The sequence below is a fragment of the Artibeus jamaicensis genome, unplaced genomic scaffold, assembly GCF_021234435.1.
Source record: "Artibeus jamaicensis isolate MK-2021 breed Jamaican fruit bat unplaced genomic scaffold, CSHL_Jam_final contig_3109, whole genome shotgun sequence".
Classification (NCBI taxonomy): Eukaryota; Metazoa; Chordata; class Mammalia; order Chiroptera; family Phyllostomidae; genus Artibeus; species Artibeus jamaicensis.
In genome coordinates, this window is record NW_026521716.1 from 494,744 (window position 1) to 518,115 (window position 23,372).

The following is a 23,372-nucleotide window of genomic DNA, read 5'->3' on the forward strand; positions in this document are numbered from 1 at the left end:
CCACTGAGCCACACCAGCAGGGAAAATAAATAAATTCTTTTAAAAAGCAAAACTAAAAGCCATAGGATGATGATCCTCATAGGCTGCTGGAAGTCCCCCAGCTGAGATGCGTCAAGGACCCTGCCCAGTGTCTGGCACAGCAGAGGTCCAGGAAGCAGTGGCTGCTGCTTTCAGCTGACACACGAGGCACCCTGGAGCAGGAGCAACCCCCTGCCACGCTCTTAAACAACGGCAGCAAGTCAGGTCCAGCTGGGATAGACCCCGCCAGTCCCTCTTGCTGTGGGGCCCTGGAGTGGTCACTGCACCCCTCTGAGCCTGCTGTCTCCTCCGTAACAGAGGCATCCGACCCAGAGCGGGGACAGGGCTTGCTCCCGCTCCTCTCCAGAAGCAGGGCCCCTCAGACTGCCCGGCCAGTCAGGACCCCTGTGCCAGGAGGTCGGGCCTCTGTGGGGGCCTTCCAGGATGTTCCTGAATTTTCGACAAGTTCAGGAATAGCTCCTGCAGGGAGAAATCCCTAGCCAGGGAGGGGCCCCTGGAGGTCCTGCAACACCCGCTCCGCTCCCCAGCACCTTGCCCAGGGGGGTCCCTGATTGGCTGTGTGGCCTTTGACCAGTGGCTGGCCCTCTCTGGGCCTGATTCCGGCTGAGGGCGTCCAGACCCAGCCCTAGCCCAGCCCCACCTGGGGCCAGCTCTGCCTCTGCCTGGCTCAGCTCCAGACGGCAGAGCAGAGCTGTCACATGCCGAGCCACGTGACAGGCGGCGGCTGGGGGCTCCATCTCACACAGAGGACGGGGACCTCTAGAGCCCCTGACCCCTGTCCCAAGGGGCTGAAGCCTCCAGGGGTACCAGAGCAGGTTTGGGCCCGGAGACCTCCCGTGCCCTCCCAGGTAGGCCCGGGGGAGTAGGGAGGGGGCTGGTGAGGAGCTTCTCTCAGGGCCAGGTGGCCCGGGGTCCCAGGCCAGCATCCTAGGCAGACCCGTGGCGCCCAGGGGAAGGGGCAATAGGCCAGCGGTGGTGGCCCTGGGGTAGCAGGCATGGGCGACGGCACAGAAGATGCTCCTGCCCCCACACCTGTAACCCAATCACCTGCCTGTCTGACACCATCAGCTGCTTGGGAATCGCCCGCTTTGTGTTGCCTCCAACAGGTGTGACCGGGGTGGGGGCCAGGGCAAGGCAGAGACAGCCCCCTGGCACAGCCAGCTCGGGCACCTGAGGAGCACAGGCACTACCATGGGGACACATCGTCGTGACAGCTGCCCTAGGGGCAGAGGGCGGCGCTCTGCCCTGCAGGTGGGAGGGGCATCTGGGAACATAAGCAGCCCCTGCTCCCAGCAGCCAGCTTCCAGTGTGGGTCCCAGCGCTGCCGCTCGTGCCCTGTGTGGCCAAGTCCCGTCCTGTCTGGGACTCCGTTCCTCCTTGTAAGATGTCGGGGTGCAGGGGACAGGCTCGGTGAGTGGGTGCCAGGGGAGGTTGACCGACATGCACACGCAGGGAGCCTGGGCCCCGAGGCTGTGCTCCTGGACCCCAGCCATCTCCGGGTCTGCGTTCTACTTTGCGCAGATGGGAGACTAGGCTCAGGTGGGCTGGGCACGGGGTGAGGACTGGGCTGTCCTTGCTAGTTCAGGTGGCAGGGCCCCACCCCACACCATAATTCCCAGGGCCACAGCCTCTCCTTCTCCAGCTGGGCCTGGGTCTCCGTCACCAGGCCTCCGGGGGACCCCTCAGCTCAGAGCTCCCTGGACGCCTCTGTGTGGCCCCCACCGGCCACCAGCCTCTGGGCCTGGCCCCCTGTCTGTGGTGCAGGAGGGGACACAGAGGCTCCAAGGGCTCTGTAAAATCTCCTGGGCCCGAGAGACAAAGGAGAGGCTGACAACTGTAGCACAGCGTCATGAGTTTGTTAAGGGGACACGTATACAGGGTGTGCCTTGGGCAGTGGCGAGGCGTGAGGGTGCGTGGCAGGCACGGAGGAGTCACGTAGCACAGGCCAAGGTGGATGCGGGCACCGGGGCACGACCTGTCCCAGATGTGTGCTTGACCGGGGAAGGGCCTGGGCCTGGATGGGGGGGTGGTCTCTGAGGGATATTAAGGGGAACAGTGTCTGTTTGGTCCAGGTCTAGCTCTGGGGCCCTGCAGCACAGCCAAACACGCCATTGTACGGCCTCTCCCACACACTGCCCGAGGTGGCAGCGAATCTCAGCCTGGGCACCAGGCCAGGACAGCCCCGCCCCAGAGGCTGGCCCAGCCTGGGATGTTTCACAACAGCAGGGCAGGGCAGCCGGCGGAGCAGAGACACCAGGAGGAAGGGCAGCTTGGCAGAGCCTCAGGTACGGTGTCCTAGGGAGGCTGGGGGGACAGCAGCGAGCAAGCCAGGGACCTGGCTGCTGGGCTGGTTTGGGACTCCCGGCTGCTGGCTGCCTGGCCGGACAGGGCCACTCGGGCCACATACAGACTGGCCTTGTCCTCCCGGAGCTCATCCGCCTGCCTGGGGAGGAAGGGGAAGCGGGGAGGACTTCCCTTTGATGAGACCTAAGCGGTGGGAGAGGGAGGGGCCCAGGGGTCCCTGAGGCCAGGCTGACAGCTGGCACCCTCGTTTTTTCTTGGAGCTGGCCGACATCCTTCCTCTCCCTGGGGTTATATTGAGGGGGGACCCAGAAAAACCCGGAACTTATTTATTAAAAATTGTGTATTTATTCCTACATGTGTACACTTCAGTCACCTTCAAAATCCTCTCCATTCAACGCAACACACGTACCGAGACACTTTTCCCACTGCTCACAACAGTTTTTGAATTCATCAATGTTGATGCCTTTTAGTGCTTCTACTATTTTTTATTTCATCTCTTCCACATCAACAAAACATTTCCCTTTGAGGGCTTTTTTCATCTGGGGAAACAAGAAAAAGTCACTTGGAGCTATCAGGTGAAGAGGAGGGCGGGGCTTGGGGGCCAGGCTGTTTTTGGTCAAAAACTGCTGAATACTCAGCATGGTGTGGGCAGGTGTGCTCGTAAAGTACCCATCATGAAATGGGCAAACGCATTGAAAGAATCTTCAAAAAAAAATTTTTTTTTCACTGAAGCTGAATGCAGCCCCTCACAACAACACCAGCTGGCACACTGACCCAGATGGGTGCCTAAAACACTCACCTGGCAGGGGAGCCTGTACTGCAAGGGCCCACCCTCCAGAAAAGAATTCCGGGTTTTTTGTGTCCTCCCTAGTACATTCTAGAAGGGAGCCCAGGGTCCCAGCTCTGGACCACGTGGCCCCAGGAGGGAGAGTACCCCATGCCTGGGCAGGAGAGGGCAGAGGCCAAGCATCCGTGTGGCAGCACACATTTTCTGGGCATGGCCATGTGCCAGGGGCTGGGATGGGGGTCTGCAGTGAGTGACTCTGGCAGATCGTGTTCCTGGGCGTGGACACTGCCAGGGTCCCGGGAGGGGGCTCCAGCCAATGTGCGGGGGAGCTGACCGTCAGAGGGGCTTTGCAGGCATCAGGGAGTCTTGGGCAAGCCTTGGCACAGCCTCTCCAGAGGGTGGGGCTTAGGGTGGTCCCCAGCTGCCCAAGGCACCCATGAAAGGGACAGAGCAGCTGCCCAGAGCTTTAGGGCCCCTTGTGGATATCCAGGTTAGGGCCACAGAGGAGAGATCAGACTGGCGACGCTAGAGGATTGGACCCTCCCCGCAGGCAGGTTACCTCCATCTCTGGCAGCGGAGGGGGGTTCCCTGGGGCCCTCAAACCACCATGTTCACCCCTGTCACCTTCCCCAGCTCCTGCCCCCACCTTGGCTGATGTCCTCGCCTCCCTGGCACTCACCCTGGTCTCAGGTCTCCACAGGCTCCCACCCCAGGGTCTTCCCACCCCTCCCTGGGTGAGTGTCTCTCACGACGGGACACCATTGCTCAGAGACACCAGCACAGAGCGTGCAGGGCTCAGCTGCCTCCTGGCAGCAGCACTCGGGGGCTCCAGGTGCGGACCCCACTTCACGGGTGGGGAAGGTAAACCACAGAGAGGCCAAGCCACCGGCCCAAGCTCTCCTCACTGATAAATGGAGTTGCTAGTGTTCGAGCCCAGGTCCCATCCCACTGGGAAGGTGCTCTTAGAACGGTGGTTGAAGCTCCCGCCTCGCCTCCAGCGGGGGGTTGGAGTGTGGGGTGGGGGTGGAGTTCCCCTGAATTCCTGTAGATTCTGGTTTTTCAGTTTTCGGGCAGAGAAGCCAGGTGGCCTTGGGCAGGCTCCCTGCTCTCTGTCTCCTCCGGTGGGGACAACAGCAGCACCCTGTCCAGGCCACCCCGGTAGTGAAATGGGCGCCACAGGCACAGGTGACTGGAGCTGACTTTCTTCTTATGAACCTGGGCAGCCCAGACGTGCCCGGGGTGGGGAGGGAGGAGCTCAGGGCCCCAGCCCCGTTTGATGCAGGGACCCCCTCGTTTATGGGTCCTTTGTGAGGTCGCAGGCCCTAGATGACCCAGATCCCAGGTGAGAGGTGGCCTTGGCTCCTCTGCTGGCCTGAGCTGTGCCCAGCTCTCCGGTCCCCAGCAGGAAGCCCTCGGGGGGTTTCCATACAGAGTGACCAACCAGCAGGGGCAAAGGTTGGGTGAGTCTGCCTAAGCGTTGCCAGGAGAAAGCTCCTCCCCCACCCCCTTGCTCAGAGGCACGCCGTGCCTCACATTCTTGTGGGTTTGACAAGGACTCTGATGAAAGTAAAAAGAGCCCTGGGGAGGCAGGAGACGGGGCGAGGTGGGTGTGCCTGTGAGTGAGAGGGGGGGGGGGATGCAGACCGCAGGGCGCTGTGTGACGAGGCCTTGGCCCACGTTTCCTGGACACCACAAGCACAAACGCAAATGCTCTGTGTGGCATCGCGTCCTTTAATCCTCAGGACAACGGCAAGCACTCTGTCACCACCAGTCACAGACAAGGAAAGCGAGGCAGCGAGCAGGTGAGCGACTCACCCGAGCTCAGGTCAATAGGGGCAGAGCCGAGATGAGCCCAGATGGTGATGGGCTTCTTGCCCCTGGGTCTTGGTCCGGCCAGGGCTTCCCCCGCCCAGTAGAGGGGTCAAGCCTGGGGCCGAGAGGGACTCTGTAAATGTCACTCTTCTGCCACACTGCCACCCTCTCTAGGAAACATGGTGCCCACGGCCACTGCCCAGCGTCTCCCAACCAGAGCAGGAGGGCTGTGGGGTCAGTGTGGCCCCAGTCACACCAGGGGGACATCCCAGGGCTTCAGCTGGGCTCTCAGCACAGAGTGACGGCTGGGCCACGCCATTCTGTTGGCTGCAGCAGGCTCGGCTCTCAGGGCCATAGAACTTTCCAGAAAACCGAGGGCCGTGGTGACAGTAGCCACTTAACAAGAGCTGGGGGCTGTGGACACACTGAGGCCCAGCCCTGGGCTCAGAACCGTGCTCGTCCTTGGTGAGCACCGAGCCAGCTGGGGGTGCTGTCACTGTCCCCCAAAGGATGAGGAGGCTGGGGTACCCAGACCCCCATGATGAGGCAAGCAGACCATGAGGGTCTGCACCCCAGTCTGGTGGGAGGGGGGAGTGAGGGAGGGTCAAGGGAGGTGGGTGGGATAAAACGAGGTACTTACTGTGCCATGGCCCGGCGGGGTGGGGAGCAGAGCCCAGGGGCCACTGTGAGAGTGTGCGCGAGGGGGTAACCAGGGTGGGCTGCCTGCAGGAGGCATCAGGCAAGCTGAAAGGGAGGAAGTCAGAAAGGGCAGGAGGAAAGGGTCCCCACGGGTCCTTGGCCGCAGACGAAGGAGCGAATGTGTCAGAGTGCTCCTCTGTTGAGTTTCAAGTAAACAGGTAGGGGGCTGGGGGAATGTTGGGGCCCCCACCCCATCTGCGTACCCCGGCTGCTGACAGCGAGGAGGCAGGACCGCCCCTTTATCCCCATCCCCGCCGTCCCCTGCTCCTCCCTCCCAGGCCAGGGTGGGCAGCAGGACATCCGGGAGGCTGGAGTCTTTCCCTCCAGCTGGGGGGCCGGGGAGCCGGGGGAGGGGCCACTGCCCCTGTCACCCAGCCCTCTGGGCGGCCGCCAGGCTGGGGGTGGGGAGAAAGAGGATTTGGTATCTGGAACATCCCAACTGGTGGCCACGGTGGTGGTTGGTGGACTGTCCCCATCCTTATCAGACTCCCCCTCACTATTCCAGGCTTGGTGGGGTGCAGGCGCCCTATGTCTGGGTGGAACACCAGACAAGGTGGCGGCCGCGGCCCGGGGCTAATTTCTGTTTGGTTCCTGGCTACCTGCCCACCCTTAGGAGCTATGGAGTAGCTGTCCCCAAACCCACACCAGTGCTCAGGGTCCGGGGCTCTCCACCCGCTGGTTATGGGGGGCTGTCGGCTTGTGCTGTGTGCGTTTAGACTGGGCGAGGCCCGGCCCTCTGGGACTACGCGTGAGACCCAGGGAGGGAGCGTGTGAGCCTACATGGCGCAGGCAGGGCTGCAGCGGGTGCCCGAGAAGGTGGGGAGCCCTGGCCCACACTCCCACTGTCCCCGATGCAGGATGGACCCCTTCGAGGACACGCTGCGGCGGCTGCGGGAATCCTTCCGCACGGGGCGGACGCGGCCGGCGGAGTTCCGGGAGGCCCAGCTCAAGGGCCTGGGCCGCTTCCTGCAGGAGAACAAGCAGCTTCTGCAGGAGGCGCTGGTGCAGGACCTGCACAAGGTGCGGGGTGGCGGGAGGCGGGTGGGCAGGCTGGGACAGGGACGTGGGGACAGCTGCCTCCTCCCTGAAGTGGAACTGAAAATCCATCCCCCTCCACCCCTTCCCTGTGCCATAACCTACTCTACCGCATTCCTCCATTTCTTCATCCACTCAACTACTTGCTGAGCACCTACTAGGTGCCAAGTACTGTTCTGGGATTTGGGGATGCAACAGAGACTAAAACAAAATCCGGTGTGCAGCCAGCCGACCTTGACAAAACGTGACAGTAAATCAATAATCACGTGGTGTGTGGACGGTAGAAAGGGGCACGAGAGCGCCAGGGTCCAGGTGCCGCTTCACACTGCGGTCAGGGAAGGTTTCTCTGAGCAGAGACGTACGGAGGAGGGGAAGGAGCCACGTGGATCCCGAGGGAAGTGGCAAAGGCCCTGGGGCAGGAGGAGCTTGGTGTGCGAGCTTGAGGGGCAGCACGGAGGCCTGCACGGCTGGAAGGGCGGAGGCAGAGCTCCCCCGAAGATGAGCCTCGCAGACGGGAGGCCTTCGGCTGCTCCCAACCCCGGCGGCAGCCACGGGGAGGCCCCAATACGCACGCATTTTCACAGGTGGCTCTCCCTCCCCAGCTCACAGGGCCCGCCTGCTCAGCTACCCCTGGGGATCCCCTGGGCATGTTCCACAGGCCGGGGTTCCCAGACCCACTCCTTGCATCCCATTGGCCCCTTACCACCTGGCACCCCAGAGCCAGTGGCTCTTTGTCAGGGGGCCCTTGGCAAGGCACTGACCAGCTGCTTTGATCCTTTAACACCTGGGATGAGCCCGCAGTGCATGCTGGCTGCTGGCCAGCCCCCATCTGACAGCAGGGCCACATTGGTTTGTGCTGAGCTTGTCTGAGTCCTAAACCTCGAGTATGTCCCCAGCAGGGCCTGGGGCCTCCCGAGGTCCCACATGAGACCCTGCATTGACCTCTGGGGTCCACCCCTTGCTGCTTGCTGTTTACACCCTCAAGGGTCAGCCAGCCCACATGCGCCCCGCCCCCCCCCCCCCACTTTTCCAGGGGGCCAGCAGGCTCCACTGAGGTCATTGGCAGGGCCAGGGTCCCTCGGCAGCCTCCTTAGGACCTACCCTATTCACAGCAGCCAGCCAGGCGCCCGCCCTGTCCCTGCGGTACTCACAGATTTGGAGCCTAGTAGGGTCCAGAGTCACGAGTGGGGTGCGTCCCCATTCCACAGGGATAGCAGAGGCTGGCCACAAAGCCTTGTCCTGAGGATAGGGCCTTCTGGTAACCCCTGCTCCTTTTCTCTGTGTCCCCAAACCTTCTCTTTACCTCTGCTGCAGCCAGGCGACACCGGGGCCCCTCGTCGGCCTTTTCTGGAATCATCCACTGCCCCATTTATGAAACCAGGGCTCCCGACCAAATTCTCCTCTGCTCTCCGCAACCCCAGGGGCAGGCTTTGCCTCCCTGTGGGGAGTGTCCCGCTCACTGGGCCTGGTCGGGGGACAGGAACCCCTGCAGCGCCTCTGCCACCATCCGCCTGCTGGCCCAGCTGCCCTTCCCCCGGACACCTGCGCCAACTGCCTATCTGGTCCCTTTCCTCCCTCTGGCTCAGGTTTCCTTCCCAGCTCCTCACGGCTCCAGGAGCCGGGCCCCACAAAGGGTGCAGCAGCCCAGAAAAGCCACCCGGGTTCCTCCCTTCAACTTGTGAGCTCTGTCCCCATCCTTTCCAGTGTGTGGCACATGCCTGCCCTGTTCTGCAGGAACCCTCCCTCTCCTTGAAACCCAGCAGGGCTCCAGGGAGGGTAGTCAGCCCTGCAGGAAGCTCAGAGAGGGCACACGGCCCGACTCAAAGCAGCCTGCTCTTCCCGAATCCCAGAGTTCGGCGGGGTGTAGACTGTACCTTAAACCAGCCCATAGGCGACCTGCCGGGTACGGTGGTCAGGCCCCGCAGCTCGGGGGGCAGAGGCGTGGGCTGCGCACACAAGTGTCAGAAAGCACGCTTAACCAGGCTTCACTTCCCAGCAGCGAGGGCGGGTGTGGCTTCTTGCCCCCCAAGGTCCCAGTGCCCTTCTCCTCGGGGCTTGGCTGTGGCCCTGGCCTTGCACTGGCTTGCTGAGTGACCCTGAACAGAGCATCCCCATCTCTGGGCTTTGGTTCACCCTCAAAACCCCCCTGGCACCCCTTGGACTGTTGCCCTGCCCTCTAGCAGGGGAGAGCTTGTGACAGCCAAGTCTCAGGCTTCAGGACAGCTGGGCTCTGGTGTCCCTGACCATGGGCCTCACGCTGCCTGAGGCCTATGGGCTGGGTCTCTCCTCCCTGGTAGGGGTGGGACAGGCACTTGGAGACAGGGATCGGGACAACGTCCCGAGGACAGCCGCCTCCTCCCTCCTGCCCTGGAAACCTGACAGTGATGCCTGGCCCCCGGGTGGTGGGAACTGACGGCACTTACCTCAGGATGCCTGTCCCCAGTGTCCCTCGCAGACTGATATCCACAGAGCAGGCCACAGTGGGGGACACAGACAACCCTGTTAAAACCTAAGTTTGCTCCTGTCCCTACTCTGACATCCTCAGCCCGGCTGCCCGGCCCCATCGCCTCGGCCACCCTACTCCTGGCCAGTCAGGGACACAGCGAGCCTGGGCCCGCCTCAGGGCCTTTGCACATGCTCTGCCCTCTGCCTAGAACGTTCTGCCTCCGGATGTTCCTGGGCTCCCTTTCTTTACTGCTCAGTTGCAGCCTCATCCCAGAGGCCGGTGCTGGCCCTCGTGCAGAAAATGGAGCAAACACACATACATACACGCACTCGACTCGAATACACAGCACTCACTCAAGCATTTGCACACACACACACTCCAGCACTCTTTCCATTGCATTGTCTCCTCCCAGTGTAGTAGACAGTGTCCCCGTGACCACATTGACTGTCCATGGGACAGGCTTTCTCTCTGTTCCGGCCACTGCTGCATCCCTGGCTCGAGAACAGCACCTGTGCACTGTACGCGCTCGTTGAACGTGGACGGGTTGGGTGAATGGGAGAGTAAGAGCAGGCCTCGCCTGGAGGAGGCTGTGCCCTGTCCGGGACTCCAGCCACCCGCTGACCCTGGTCCCGGGGCCATGCCCTGTCCCCGCCCCTCCCCTGCAGGGGACCTTTGAGTCAGAATTGTCCGAGTTCAGCATCAGCCAGGCGGAGATCAACTTGGCGCTCAGGAACCTGCAGGCCTGGATGAAGGACGAGAATGCAGCCAAGAACCTGGTGAGAGGGCCTGGGGTGGGTCAGGCAGGTGGGCTTCAGGGTGGGGGTTTCCCCACTGGACATCCTTTGGGGTGGAGGGTGGTGCCGAGGGGCTCACCACTAACCATGCTGCACCCCCTTTCTGCACAGGCCACACAGCTGGACTCTGCCTTCATCCACAAGGAGCCCTTCGGCCTGGTGCTCATCATCGCCCCCTGGAACTACCCTGTGAACTTGATCCTGGTGCCCTTGGTGGGAGCCCTCGCTGCAGGTAAGAGCCAAACCTCCACCTTCCGCCTGTCCTCTCCCGTGTGCGCACGAGCCATCAGAGCCCGGGAGGAGTGGGCTGCTGGCCTCAGGTGGCTGAGGAAGTTGGGCTCACATCTGGCTCACCATCCCCAGGCTGTGTGACCTTGGGGAGACTTCATGTCACCTCTCTGAGCCAGATTCTTCACCTGAAGGTAGAGTGAGGCCAGCACCTGCGCTGCAGGTGTGAGAGGTGAATGGAGGCCGGGAGTGGCCACCCCGCCCCAAGCCCTAGCCCTGACCTGCTCTGCCTGCCCTGCAGGGAACTGCGTCGTGCTGAAGCCCTCTGAGATCAGCCAGAACACCGGGAAGGTCCTGGTGGAGGTGCTGCCCCGGTACCTGGACCAGGTAGGCAGATGCAGGTGGGCCCCCAGGACTGGGTGGGACCCGAGTCCTAACCTCACCCCTGCCTCCCGTGGGTGGCATGGCCACGGCCACGTCGCCGCCCCTGCCCAGACTTCATTTCCCTCCTAGTAAAACAGATGGGTGGGGCCACAGCCCTGCCTGAGGAGCCTGTCTCCTGGGGTCTCTCTCTGTCTTCTGGTGGGCCCTGCTCCTCCAGCCTTGGCCTCGACCCTCCCACCAACCCTGCCAGACCTTAACCCCTGCGCCCCACTTCACCCCCACCCAGACCACCCAGAGCCGTGGCAGCCCGGAGTAGGCCAGTCTGGGGGGAGCCGTCCCTGGCAGGCAGGCAGGCCTCCCGCGGGGCTCCCCACGCCGGGATCCCTGGCAGAGCCCCCTGTCCCTCCGTGCAGAGCTGCTTTGCCGTGGTGCCGGGCGGGCCCGAGGAGACGGGGCAGCTGCTGGAGCACAAGTTCGACTACATCTTCTTCACAGGCAAGGGGCCCGCTGCGTGTGGGGGTGGGCGGTGTGCAGGGTGGGAGTGTGTCCCAAGTCCTCACAGACACGGAGATGTCCACAGGGGCAGGAGCAGCCAGGACCACGGGAGGGAGCAGGAGTTGCCAAGGGCAGAGAAGTAACTGGGTTTTCAGCTCCTGGACAGAGGGAGCCGGGGGGAAAGGCCAGGGTTACCCGCACAGACCCCAGGCCAGGTGAGGGCAGGGGTCTCCAGGTCTCAGGGTAGGGGGGCTTTAGGTCAGGGGAGGCTGCGCAGAGGAGTGAACTGTGAAATCCAGATGCACCCAGAGGGGAGGTGGGGACAAGCCGGGCAGCGGAGGTGGCGGGGTGGCAGGGGCAGGGCTGCCAGGAGAGGTCGGAGAGGAGACCCAAACGTCTGAGCCTCAGCCTCAGGTGACGGGGTCGCTGAAGGTTCTAGAGAAGCGGGACAGGTGGCGAGAGGCTCTGGGCAGCATAAGTCGCCCGCAGGGGCAGCCGGGCACCAGAGGCAGGAAGTGGGCAGCCGGTCCTGCTGCAGGTCCTGCTGGTGCAGGTCCTGGCAAGGGAGGGCCTGGCGAGGCCCCGCCCCCGACTCAGCCCCCAGTCATGAGACAGGAAGTGAACCCCCCTAAAGGGGTCCCAGGCCAAGGCCACCCCACCTGGCCCAGGTGAATGAAATCACTCTGGTTTTCCCCTCATCCCCAGGGAGCCCTCGGGTGGGCAAGATCGTCATGGCTGCGGCCGCCAAGCACCTGACGCCCATCACGCTGGAGCTGGGGGGCAAGAACCCCTGCTACGTGGATGATGACTGCGACCCCCAGACCGTGGCCAACCGCGTGGCCTTCTTCCGCTACTTCAACTGTGGCCAGACCTGCGTGGCCCCCGACTACGTCCTCTGCAGCCCCGAAATGCAGGAGCGGCTGGTGCCCGCCCTGCAGAGCGCCATCACCCGGTTCTATGGCGAGGACCCCAGGAGCTCCCCGGACCTGGGCCGCATCATCAGTGACAAGCATTTCCAGAGGCTCCAGGGCCTGCTGGGCTGTGGCCGTGTGGCCATCGGGGGCCAGAGTGACGGAAGTGACCGCTACATCGGTGAGTCCCGCTCTCCTGGCCACGGGACCCCCTGGCTAAGGCCCTTCCACACTGGAGGCCACAGCTGGGCCCAGATGGGCCCTGAGGTTCCCATGGCCCCACTGCTGGAGTCCAGCTGGGACCATGGCCCTGGTGCCACAATTCCATAGCACTGATGCCACGGGTCACCGTGGTCCGAGCCTGTGACCCCATGACTCCAAGGCCGGGCTTCCCTGAGCTGGGCCCCAGCATCCCAGAGCGCCCCAGTGCTCAGACTCCCAGCTTCCCTCCCGCCATCCACTGCTCCACGGTGTGACCCAGGTCCCGTGGGCCCACAATTCCTGTCCCCAGCACCTGCCAGGCTGCTGTTACAAAGCAGCTCCAGGCCTCTGGGCCACACATCTCTGTGTAAAGTGACACTGTCACTCCAACAGGCTGGGACCCGGGACCTTGGGCTCCAGGGGTCTGAGGTCCAGTCACCCCCGTGACTGTAAGACCAAGGCTGGGGGTCCTCTGGGCCCTGGTTCCCGGTCAGCCGTGGGGAGACTCTTCCCTAGAACCTCGCTACGCCTGGAGCCCCGGGTCTGGGGCTGAGCCATGCCCTGTGCCCAGCAGCCCCCACGGTGCTGGTGGACGTGCAGGAGACGGAGCCGGTGATGCAGGAGGAGATCTTCGGGCCCATCCTGCCCATTGTGAACGTGAGGAGCCTGGCCGAGGCCATCGACTTCATCAACCACCGGGAGAAGCCCCTGGCCCTGTACGCCTTCTCCAACAGCCAACAGGTGGGGCTCGGGCAGGCCTGCGCAGAGGCTGGACAGAGGTGGGGCCAGGTGCTGGCCGTGAACCAAGGGACTGGCCCCTCTGGGCTGCCCCGGGAGATCCTGGATGGCGGCAATTCTTGGCTCTGCCTCTGTCATCTCTCCTGGGAGCAGCCACCACCCTCCCCTGTGCTCCTGGCCACCCTTGCCTGGGTGCTCAGCAGGCAGCTCCTGGGACCTTCTCTAGCATCTAGCATCTGCCCTGTCTCCGTCTCAGCCTGTTGGCTGCAGTGCCCCCTTTCAGTGTCTGGCTCACGGAAGGTACGCACGTGGGGTGGGACAGGGAGGGTGGGTGACCAGAACCCTCAGCCAGGCACGAGCCCTGACCCCACCCCTGGCCCCTTGCCTCCAGCCCCCTTCTCTGCTCCACTCCCTAGGGGCAGCCTGGAGCCTCAAGGGCAGGTGTCCCCAGTTCAGGACATACCTCCTTGCCTCACCCAGCTCTCATGAGCTCCCTCCCAGACCACACAATATTTTTTGAAACAAACTCTTTATTTTGGGAGAACAAGATTTACAGAAGTACCAGAGGCAGCTCAGGGACCGCAGACACCACACCCCGTCCCCGTAGTCAAGGGCCCACACGCCAGTCAGAACTGGGACGCGGACACTGGCGTATCACTGGTAACTGTGCTCTAGACTCAGTTCCGATTTCGCCAGTTCTTCCTGCCCCAGGGGCCTGGCCAGGGTCCCGCAGCAGCATTTAGCTGTCACGGCTGCTCTGGGCCCAGACTGACTGGGGAGCTTCTGGGTCCAAGACCTGCCTGTCCGGTTTTTCATCCCTCCCTTCTCTCTCTGGGTCTACAAGATGCCTTCGGCTCCTGCTGCATTTTCTGCACCCAGCCCTTCCTCCAGGAGCCCTGGTTTATCTGGATTACGTTCGCTTTAGAAAGTGCAACACAGGGATTTTGGAACGGGAGTCACCTGGCATAATGGCTGCTCTCACTGCCCAGCCCTGGTCCCTGGAGAGAGTGACACCTAAGACTTGTCTCAGCCCAGGTGACTTGTTCTTGGGTCCCTGGAAGCACTGGTGCTCCCGCTCCATCTGCTGTGGCTGTGAGTGCTGGTTGCAAGTGACCTCTGAGCCCACAGCTGGGGCACCACTCGGCCCACCATCAGATAAGCCTTGACCCGAGGGCCATCAGAGGGTCATGCGTTGTAACTAAATATAATGACAACTTAATGTCAGTTCATTCTTTTCATTCTTCAAGTAAACCTATGGATAGAAGAGAAAAGGTCTTCACAAAGTCAAGCAAAGGCCAAGTCCATGTTTCTAAAGCACCGATCTGACCAGGGGATCACATCCAACCTCCCTGTGCCGCACATCACACAGCCCCGCCCCAACCCTGCTTCCCTGTCCCTCGGCCACCCCACCTGCCCTGCACTCTGCCTGGGGGCCCCTCCCATCTCTGCCTGAATGACCCCTGGCCCCTTTAGACTCAGCAGACACATCACACCCCTCTCCCGGGACACCTCCCCTGCAGGCTTCATGTCCCCAGGCAAACGCCGCCTTTCCACCTTCCCTTCAGGCCACAGTCTGTCCCCAGCACCCTGCGCACGAGAGCAGATGCTCAGGAATGTGTCCTGACCTGAAGCTGGTGGCAGGCCGCTATTCAGTGCCCTCTACGAGTCCCACCACCCCCTTCAGCTCACATGGGTGGGCTCAGCCCCTCCCCGGGGCCAGCAGGCTGGCTTCCTGCTGCCCAGCCACTCAGCTGCTTCTTCCCAGGTGGTCAAGCAGGTGCTGCACCAGACCAGCAGTGGGGGCTTCTGCGGGAATGACGGCTTCATGCACCTGACCCTCGCCAGCCTGCCATTTGGAGGAGTGGGTAGGTGCCAGCAGAGCCTGCGATGGCATTGCAGCCACTACATTCTGCTCCCCTCTGAAGTCTGGACAGAATCTTCCAGACCTGCCTCTGCGTTGACATGTGGGTGGAGTCTGTCTGGGAGTTGAATCCGAGTGTCCTACTCCCAGTGAAACCCCCCAGAGCTCCCATGAGGCCATGATCAGGCTGGGCCCCTGCCTTGCAGCTCCTGGAGGCCAGCACTTCTTGATCTGGCCTCCCCTCCCAGCATCCCTGTCTGCCACCCCAGCCACACTGAGCTCTACCAGGTCCTAACAAGCCATGGGTCAGGCACCTTCAAGGATCTCTGAGTTTTGTCTAAGTCTGGGTCCCTCTTGTCCAGACCCGCCTCTTCATCTGGTCAAATCCACATCCCTCAGGGCTTACTCCAGGAAGCCCTCCCTGATTACCTGCAACTCCACCAGGCTGGATCCCCGCCCCCAGACTCCTCAGTGCAGAAGCTGCCTCGTCCTTGACCACCTTCCAACGTAGATGCTGAGGATTTGCAACACAGCACTTACTGTGTCCATGGGTCTCAACACTCACCCAGCCCCCACAACTCTAGGAGGGAGGGGCCATTCTCACCCTATGGCATGGGGGACACCAAAGCAAAGTCACCTGCCCAAGGTGACACAGCTAGTTTAGAGCTGAGATGCAATCCCATGCAGTCCCTCTAGAATCCACATTCTTGACCAGTCTACCTGTCTTGCTTTAACACCTCACATGGTACCTGGTATCCCCAAGGTTTATTGAGCTGCTACCAGGCTCAGGGCTAAGTCCCTTACCCAGTCTGTCAGGATGAGACAGCCCACTTTACAGACTGGGAAACCGAGGCTCGGAGGGATGAAGTAGGTCGCACTGTGTGACTGACAGAACCCACATCTGTCTGATGTCTCCTCAGCTGGCCAATGAGGGCCTGACTACCGTGTTCTCTGCCACTGCAGGTGCCAGCGGCATGGGCAGCTACCATGGCAAGTTCTCCTTCGACACTTTCTCCCACCACCGCGCCTGCCTGCTGCGCCACCCTGGGATGGAGAAGATTTACTCCATCCGCTACCCACCCTACTCAATGCGCAACCTGAGGATGCTGCTGGCGGCCATGGAGACCCGCAGCTGCACCCTGCTCTGAGCCCGCCTCCAGCACCAGGCATCAAGAGTCCCTTCCAGCTCACGTCCGAGTCCTACGCTGTCACTTGTGGCTGGTGGAGACTCAACCTAGGGTCCTGGGCACAAGAAGGAAAGACGTGCAAGGCCATGACCCAGCCCAGTGCTTGTCCTTCTCATTCTCGGGTGTCCCTCTTCCGGCCTGCAGCTGTCCTCTAACTAGGATGGGCTAAGGTAAAGGAGTGTGCAAAACCTCCACGAGCCACCTGTTCTGGGCAGACGTGGGCACCTCTGCACCACCCCCTTCCTGTGGAAAGGGCAGCAGAAGGGGCCGACATCGGGTCCAGGCCACATGGTGGACCTGTTGTGACCCAGGCTGTCCCTGTCCTGAGCTGTTCCCGTCTCCGCAGTGGAGATGACTAACCTGCATCTCTGAGATGGTTGTGAGATCAAGTTTAGGAGCTTAATAAACATGAGTCGCTGACCCCAAGCTCCAGACATCCTGTCTCCTCCTTTGAGTGGGGTGAGGCTGTTTCCCTCCTCTCTCCCTGCCTCTTTGCAGGTCAGGTTGAGATGCCTGCAGCAGGATCTCCCTTCCCTTCAGCTTAGGTTTCTTGGGAGCTCTGAACACACTCCTGTCCCCCAGGTGGCCAGCCCTGGGCGCTTTACCCACATCATGTCCCACACCAGACTCATCCTATTCCCTGTCCTGCTCATCCTCCGGGACGCTGATGCCATGGAACTCAGCTTTCCTTCATACGCTCAGTCACAAAGCCCCACTCACCAGCCTCCTGCTCAACGCCACCTTTCATCTCCCTAGTGTCACCTCTCAGTAATCCCAATGATTCCATGGCACCACACAACCTGCCCTGATCCACACGTTAAGTTAACCCTCCGTTCAGAGCCATCCATAATTCGCCCTCTCCCAAGGCTAGGCACCGACCCTCCCACAGCTTCCCGGACTGTGCCACCTCTTGGCCTGAAACCCTGCAGCGGCTCCCCACCGCCCACACATCAGGACCCGTAACGGTCCTTGGGAAGTTCTGCCACGGCCCTGTGCCCACACACTTGGCTTGTTCTTGTCCTCCTCTAATGCATGTGACGTGTCCTTTTCGGGAAGGTCTCCGCATGCAGAGGATCTCTGCTATTGTCCTGCTCAACTCCTTCCCGCATTCTGCTTCAACATCACCTCCTCCGAAGCCTTCCCTGACCACTTCCCATTCCAGTCGCCCCCCCACCCCCGCACGTACACACGTGCAGGAGGCCTGACGGGACTTCTCTATGTATGTCTGCAGCCTCCGGTGTCCCCCTGCCACGCAGTTCACTGAGAGGATCACAGATTTGGTGGCTGATGAGGGCCGGGGCTCCCGAGTTATAAAGATCCAGGTGCGGCTCAGGCAAAGTTAACTAAACAAGGCCGTGTCTCAGCTTCCTCACCGGTAAAAACCAGAATAATCTGTCCTCCACGCAGGGCTGCTGTGAGGATTAAATGAAGCCACCTGCGTGGAGGGTTAGCGTGAAAAAGGCACGGCTCCGGCACAGAATAAATGCCTGGGGAGATTCTCAACTCGAGCACAAACGCCGCGAGGAGGCCGCCCCGGAACCACTTCCGAAACCACGCCCCGGGTGTCCCGCCTCTGTGTCGCGGAGCCCTTGTTTATAGGCCTCTCCAATCCAAGGTGAGGGCGCTCTACACAACTTCAAACGCCTGCTCTTCCCTAACCAATCGGAGATGCAGAAAGACGTTTCAACCCCTTCTTTAGTTGGCATGAGCCAATCAGTTTACACCATGAAGAGTCGACGCGGTCAAAGCGAAACCGCCAGGACCAATCGCAGCGTCCCAAGCGATAGGCTCCGCCTCCTGGCGGACACGCAGCTCCGCTGTGGAAGGAGCCCCGACCGTTCAAGGTGGGTGTTCCGCGCTCGGCTGCTGAGGCAGGGCCTGGGCAGCGCGGCTTCGGGAGCGAGTATGGTGTCCCTGTTGGTCGTGCTGGCCCTGCGCCCGCGCCTCATCTCTGCCCGCTCAGGACCCGTGCTCCCGGTGTCCTTGAGCGTGCTGCGGACGGACGGGGACACCGGCATCCTCAAGGCGCCTGCGCTGCCTGAGCCCTTGAGGTCAGAGGTCATGGGGAAGGTCGTGGAAGGAGCTGCTTTGGGCCCCTGGCACTGAAGTCAGTGGTCAGAAGAAATAGACCTTTTAGAGGTCACAGGTCACGGGAGGGGCACTCTGGAACTTCGGGTAAATGCGCGTCTCCGGGCTAACCCCTTGACATGTAGGAATGCCCTTCGTTCTCATGACTCCCCATTCCGTAGATGAGAAAACAGGTCAGGCGTCCTCACCTGCCCAAGGTAAACAAGCAGCCTGAGAGAGTTCCAGAATGGCCTCGATGCCGGGGAAAGGAATTCGATCTTGAGGGTTATTTAAGCTGTAGAAGGTTTCCAGCAGGGGAGGCCTGGAAGTTCTGGTCCCAGCCTCCTAGCATGTGACTTTGGACAAGTTCCTCTATACAAACAAGCTTTAGCTTCTCCCCTGTGCCTCTCTCACGGCGTCCTCCTTAGGACAAAATGACAGTGCATGTGGCCCCTAGCACAGTGCCTTGGTGCAGTGTGCTCACAGTCCAGACTGGTGGCCGCTGCAGTGTGCTTTGGGTCCGATTTGGGAGGACGAACAGGAAGGAGACATGGGAGGCAGGAGCACTGGTGGGGGAGGGAGGGGGCATAGATGTTAAAGATTTCTTAAAGGGATATAGATAGAACTTGGGGTGTATTGCAAGCTGGGTCAAGTCGGGTTGGAGGGCTGGGAGGTACCACCCCTGGGGACAGGAAGGCCATTTGTGCCTCTGGCAGGAATGGGGTTAAGTAGGACACAAGATGACACAGTAGCCCTGAAGTTAAGGGTCAGGGCTCCTTCAGAGCCAGAGTTCCTAGGGGGCCAGGTCTGGGACCCACCACACCTCCCTCCCTTTTTATGCCCACAGATGCGCTGCCTGCCTACACCGGCACTGCTTCGGGCTCTGGCCCAGGCGGTACGTGCAGGTAGGACCAAGGGAACCTTCCCTGGGTGCGGGGACCCAGTGTCCCGGCCTGAGGTCACAGCTGCACAGCGTAACCTCTTTCCTTGCAGGGCGTCCTGGTGCCCGGAGCCTGCACAGCAGCGCAGCAGTGGCCACCTACAGTGAGTCCCTGGGTGTCCGGAGCCTCGGGCTTTCCTGATCACGGTCTTGCCAGTGGCCAGGGTCTTCCCCCTCTCCGTGCCTCATTTTCCACTCTATAAAATGAGGATGACGATCAAAATTGAATTGATTCATGGAGGGGAACAAGAGTCTGCTGTCTCGGGGGTGGGGCCTCCCCTGTGGCTACACAGTGTACTCACAGAGCTCCCTCGTGTGCGGAGGCGGGCCCGGGGTGCCCGAGCCCATCCCCAGGGCCCCACACCCAAGTCCCCTTCCATACCCCTCAACCCCTGGGCTCAGACAGCCACAGGGGCACAGGGAGAAGTGAGTGAGGACTGCTCAGGGCCAGAGGCCCAGTTTGGGAAGGTCTGTTGAATGAACAACCCCCTGGGTTAGGCTCCTAGCCATTGCACCTGCCCACAGGGTAGGGCCTCATCTCCCTGAGCTGCATTCCTGGGGGAAGGTAAGACTGTGAGACCCCCTGCCCCAGCTTTCCTGCTTGCCTCCCCTGCAGAGTATGTGAACTTGCAAGAGCCCTCGATGGACATGAAGTCGGTGACTGACCGGGCGGCTCAAACCCTGATGTGGACTGAGCTCATTCGAGGTGGGCCTTTTGGGAAGGGTCAGATGGACTGAGGGGGGGTGCACTGATGGTCAAGGGTGAGAGGCCCCAGCCACCATGCTCACACTGCCCACAGGACTGGGCATGACCCTGAGCTACCTGTTCCGGGAGCCAGCCACCATAAACTACCCATTTGAGAAGGGCCCACTGAGCCCACGCTTCCGTGGGGAACACGCGCTGCGCCGTTACCCGTCCGGAGAGGAGCGCTGCATCGCCTGCAAGCTTTGTGAGGCTGTCTGCCCCGCCCAGGTGAGCCCCTGGCCCTGACAGACCGCCACCCGGCCCCTGCCACCGGGAGAAGGAGCGTGAATCCTGTTGCCCAGAGGGAAGCAGGGCAGCTTTGGGCCCGCACTCTGGCCCCGAGCTGGGTGCGAGTCTCCAGGAAATTCCCATTCCTTCCTGGAGCCAATTCCCCCTGTTGCTGGGACCAGCTCACAGTCAGTGAGTCATTGGGGTCAGCTGTTGACTCTCAGCAGACCGAGTGACAGAAGCAGGTCCTGCCCCTGAGGGTCTGCTCAGGGATGTGTCACACAGGCCTGTGAGCCACAGGGTGGCACCTGAGGGTCTCCCTTTTTTGCCACGTGTAGCAGCAGTTTCAGGAGCTCTGCCTGTGCGCCTGTCAGGGGGCCAGACCCAAGCACACGCACCGCAGCCGAGGCCCTCACCGTCCCCAGTCACTCTCCCGTGAGTTTGCCTCTGTCGGAGGCTCCCTCACGGGCTACCCGAGGTTGGGGCTGGTCCTTGTGGAGACACAGACATAGCTGTGGTGAGCAGACCCGGGTGTGCCCGGCAGGGGCCCAAGCAGGCAGTGAACCCCTGTCCCTCTGCCTGTGGCTGCTCCAGGGCCACGGCTTCATGACTCAGGATGGTGCCTTTCTGAGTCCTAGCTCGCCTCCTGGACCATTCCCAGGCCGCAGTCCGGGGCCTTGATGTCTCCAGCCGGCCTCCAACCTGGAGCGCTGAGGACAGCCCCCAGCAGGGATAACAGTGACAGTGCCCAGGCGGCGAGGGCCGTCCAGGGACCAGGCTCATGGCTCATTGGCTACAACTCTGGGAAGTAGAGATTGTCACCCCCATTTTTATAGATGAGGGAACTGAGGCACAGAGATGAGGCTCCCCCCGAGACCCTACTGTGAGCAGTAGGCCTGTGAGGGCCTTTGTTGCAGTGCTTTGAGGGTCCTCCCAGCTGTGGGAGGCCGCAGGCCACCGGTTTCCCCAGCCGGCACAAGGCCGCACCCAGAAACTTGGAGTTGAGGACCGGCTGCCTTCAAGTCTGCTGCGCTCTGCCCCTCGCTTACTGCGTGGCTTTGGGAAGCCCCTTGGCTTTCTGAGCCCGTTCTCTGGTCCATCGAATGGGGAAAACAAGACGTAAGTGGGAGGGTGTGTGGCACGAACACCTCCTCCAGGCCGGGCCTCCCTAGGGCTCCAGGCGCTGCCGCAGACAAAGCAGGTGGCAGCCTGTGGGACGTGCGTTCTCGAGATGACATGTGCACGGGGAAAATGTCACCTAGGGGAAAGGCTAAGAGGCTGGTGAGACAGACGTGACGGGCAGCCTGTTGGGAGAGGAGTCCGAAAGGCTGGAGCTGGGTCAAAAGTCGTGACGGGGTCTGCTCTGTGTCGCCCCGGGGATGATCCCCCAGAGCGGGTGGGCATGCGCAGACTTGGGGGTGGGATGAGCCATGAGGGCTGAGCTGGCACCCCGTGCCACTCGCCAGGCCATCACCATTGAGGCTGAGCCGAGGGCCGATGGCAGCCGCCGGACCACCCGCTACGACATCGACATGACCAAGTGCATCTATTGTGGCTTCTGCCAGGAGGCCTGCCCGGTGGATGCCATTGTTGAGGTGAGCGCACCCTGGGCTGGGGGAGGGCGGGGCAGAGGCTCCCAGGAGGTGTCTGACATGGTCTTGCCTGCATCCCCCACCCGCAGGGCCCCAACTTTGAGTTCTCCACGGAGACACACGAGGAGCTGCTGTACAACAAGGAGAAGCTGCTGAACAACGGGGACAAGTGGGAGGCTGAGATCGCCGCCAACATCCAGGCCGACTACCTGTACCGGTGACGCCCAGCCGGCTCGCGGCCCCGTGGCCCAATAAAGCAGCTCTGACCTTCCCGTGGTTTCTGTTGTGAATCTGCTGTCCGACCCGGATGGCCACGGCCAGACTGTGGCCTGTGCGTTCCTCCAGGTCCCTCAGTGGGCCCAGGGCCAGCCCAGCCTTCCTGTGGGGCCCTGGGACCCGGCAGGCCCTCTTTGGGGCCGGCTGCAGCCCACACATCTTTCTAGACATTTCCCCCAGGGGTCAGGAGGCCGCCTGACAGTTCCAGTCTGGCGGTCCCCTAATCCTGGGTGCTCACAGGCTGGGTCCTGGGCCTGCCCTCTCCCGAGAGCTCCCCACTGAGACCCTAGGGACATAGACCCTCCCAGGCCTCAGGCCGAAGGTAGGTATCTCAGTGGACAGAAACTCAGCGGCCAGGTCATCCTCGTTGAAGTCTGGGGGAATCCCGCTCCGAGGGTGATGGTCACGAGACGGTGACACAGGCCCTGCTGCCTCTGAGCTGGCCTGGCCTGGCCTCAAGCTACATCCCCTTTTCCCCCCAAGTTCCCCAGACCAGGCCGCTGGCTTCTGAAGACTCCTGCTTTGTGATTGCAGCCACATAGTGTGGCTCCTCCTGGGGTCCCACGGGAGCCCAGTGCAGAGCAGTGGCCCAGCCAGCCCCCATGGAGTCCGGGCTGAGCACTGGCAGGGTCTCGGTGTGTTCTCGGCAGCAGGGAGACTGGCCCAGAGAGGTCAGGTGACTTGCTCGCCTGTGAAGACACTAACTCTGGTCTGAGAGCGCCCAGTCCTGTTCTCCAACGTTCCCAAATGTACTTTTTATAAAACACTCAGGCCCAGTGAGCACGGGAAATTCTCCAGGTGCCGTCTCTGCTCAGGGACATGCGTGTTGGCACGGTCGAGGCTCTGGTGAGGCCTGCAGCAGAGAGACCCAGCCTTTCCCCAGTGTTCCCAGGCAGCCCCGTCCCAGGTCACTGCTAACACCTGGGCCGGGCTGGACCCCACCCCTGGCTAAGGTCTGGGGGCATGTCCAGGGCACAGAAGGGAAGCCCGGAGCCAGGAAGTGTCTGCCAGCCCTTGGGGCGGGGCCCCTACAAAACTAGGAAGTGGTGCGAGGCAGGCGCAGAAACCCCAAATTGCTTCTCACCACTTTTCCCAGACAGCCAGCCTTAGAGAGAATTGGCGTGGGGCCCGGATGAGTAGACGTGGAAACAATTAAATGGGTCAGCCTGTATGCAGCCCCTGATGTGACTTTCCCCTGATAGTCATCTTCTGCGTCGGCACTGTGTCCCCTGCACCAGCGGCGTCGATCTATCTGCCCCTCTTCCCCACACTGGTGCTCATCTGGTTGTGTTGAAGGTCCCCTCAGGAAGCAGCCCTGTGTCATTCCAGAACATGTCCCCCACTTTTCCTGAATGCCGACCTTGGCTATGACTCGGTTTCCAGTCCCTATTCTGGGGTTCCATTTGCTCACCTCCCCCACCCCTCAGAGGCCATGCCAGGCAGTGTGGGGTTCAAGGAGCACCGGAGCTGAGGGGCCCTGGTCCCTCCCATCCCCAGTGGGTATGGTCCTGGCTTGTCTAAAGTGCGGGCAGCTGGATGGCCATGGGCCCCAGTTCAGGGCTGCTGGGACATGATGCACCCCCGGGAGCTAGATCAGAGCGAG

The 23,372-nt window shown here is 61.8% G+C and overlaps 2 protein-coding genes across 6 annotated transcripts; both read left to right on the forward strand.

Moving 5' to 3' along the window:
• The first annotated feature begins 871 nt into the window (after positions 1–871).
• On the forward strand, positions 872–16,349 carry ALDH3B1 (aldehyde dehydrogenase 3 family member B1). 3 transcript variants are annotated; one of them, XM_037135384.2, is made up of 11 exons: positions 872–887; positions 4,873–4,932; positions 6,499–6,661; positions 9,788–9,898; positions 10,028–10,148; positions 10,446–10,531; positions 10,942–11,023; positions 11,729–12,115; positions 12,710–12,876; positions 14,639–14,738; positions 15,698–16,349. In XM_037135384.2, the coding sequence occupies exons 3-11, from the start codon at positions 6,500–6,502 to the stop codon at positions 15,880–15,882; spliced, it is 1,401 nt and encodes a 466-aa protein (XP_036991279.2). In that variant the 5' UTR covers positions 872–887; positions 4,873–4,932; position 6,499; the 3' UTR covers positions 15,883–16,349. The 3 variants fall into 3 exon arrangements, with proteins under 3 accessions (XP_036991279.2, XP_036991278.2, XP_036991277.2); XM_037135383.2 differs by lacking the exon at positions 872–887 and adding an exon at positions 2,246–2,324; XM_037135382.2 differs by lacking the exons at positions 872–887; positions 4,873–4,932 and adding an exon at positions 2,248–2,324.
• A 1,339-nt stretch (positions 16,350–17,688) lies between these two features.
• On the forward strand, positions 17,689–21,765 carry NDUFS8 (NADH:ubiquinone oxidoreductase core subunit S8). 3 transcript variants are annotated; one of them, XM_037135391.2, is made up of 7 exons: positions 17,689–17,765; positions 18,836–18,893; positions 18,982–19,032; positions 19,545–19,634; positions 19,729–19,901; positions 21,368–21,496; positions 21,583–21,765. In XM_037135391.2, exons 2-7 carry the CDS (start codon positions 18,836–18,838, stop codon positions 21,712–21,714), a joined length of 633 nt encoding a protein of 210 aa, XP_036991286.2. In that variant the 5' UTR covers positions 17,689–17,765; the 3' UTR covers positions 21,715–21,765. The 3 variants fall into 3 exon arrangements, with proteins under 3 accessions (XP_036991286.2, XP_036991288.2, XP_036991287.2); XM_037135393.2 differs by lacking the exon at positions 17,689–17,765 and adding an exon at positions 17,882–17,972; XM_037135392.2 differs by lacking the exon at positions 17,689–17,765 and adding an exon at positions 18,005–18,096.
• Positions 21,766–23,372: the final 1,607 nt, after the last annotated feature.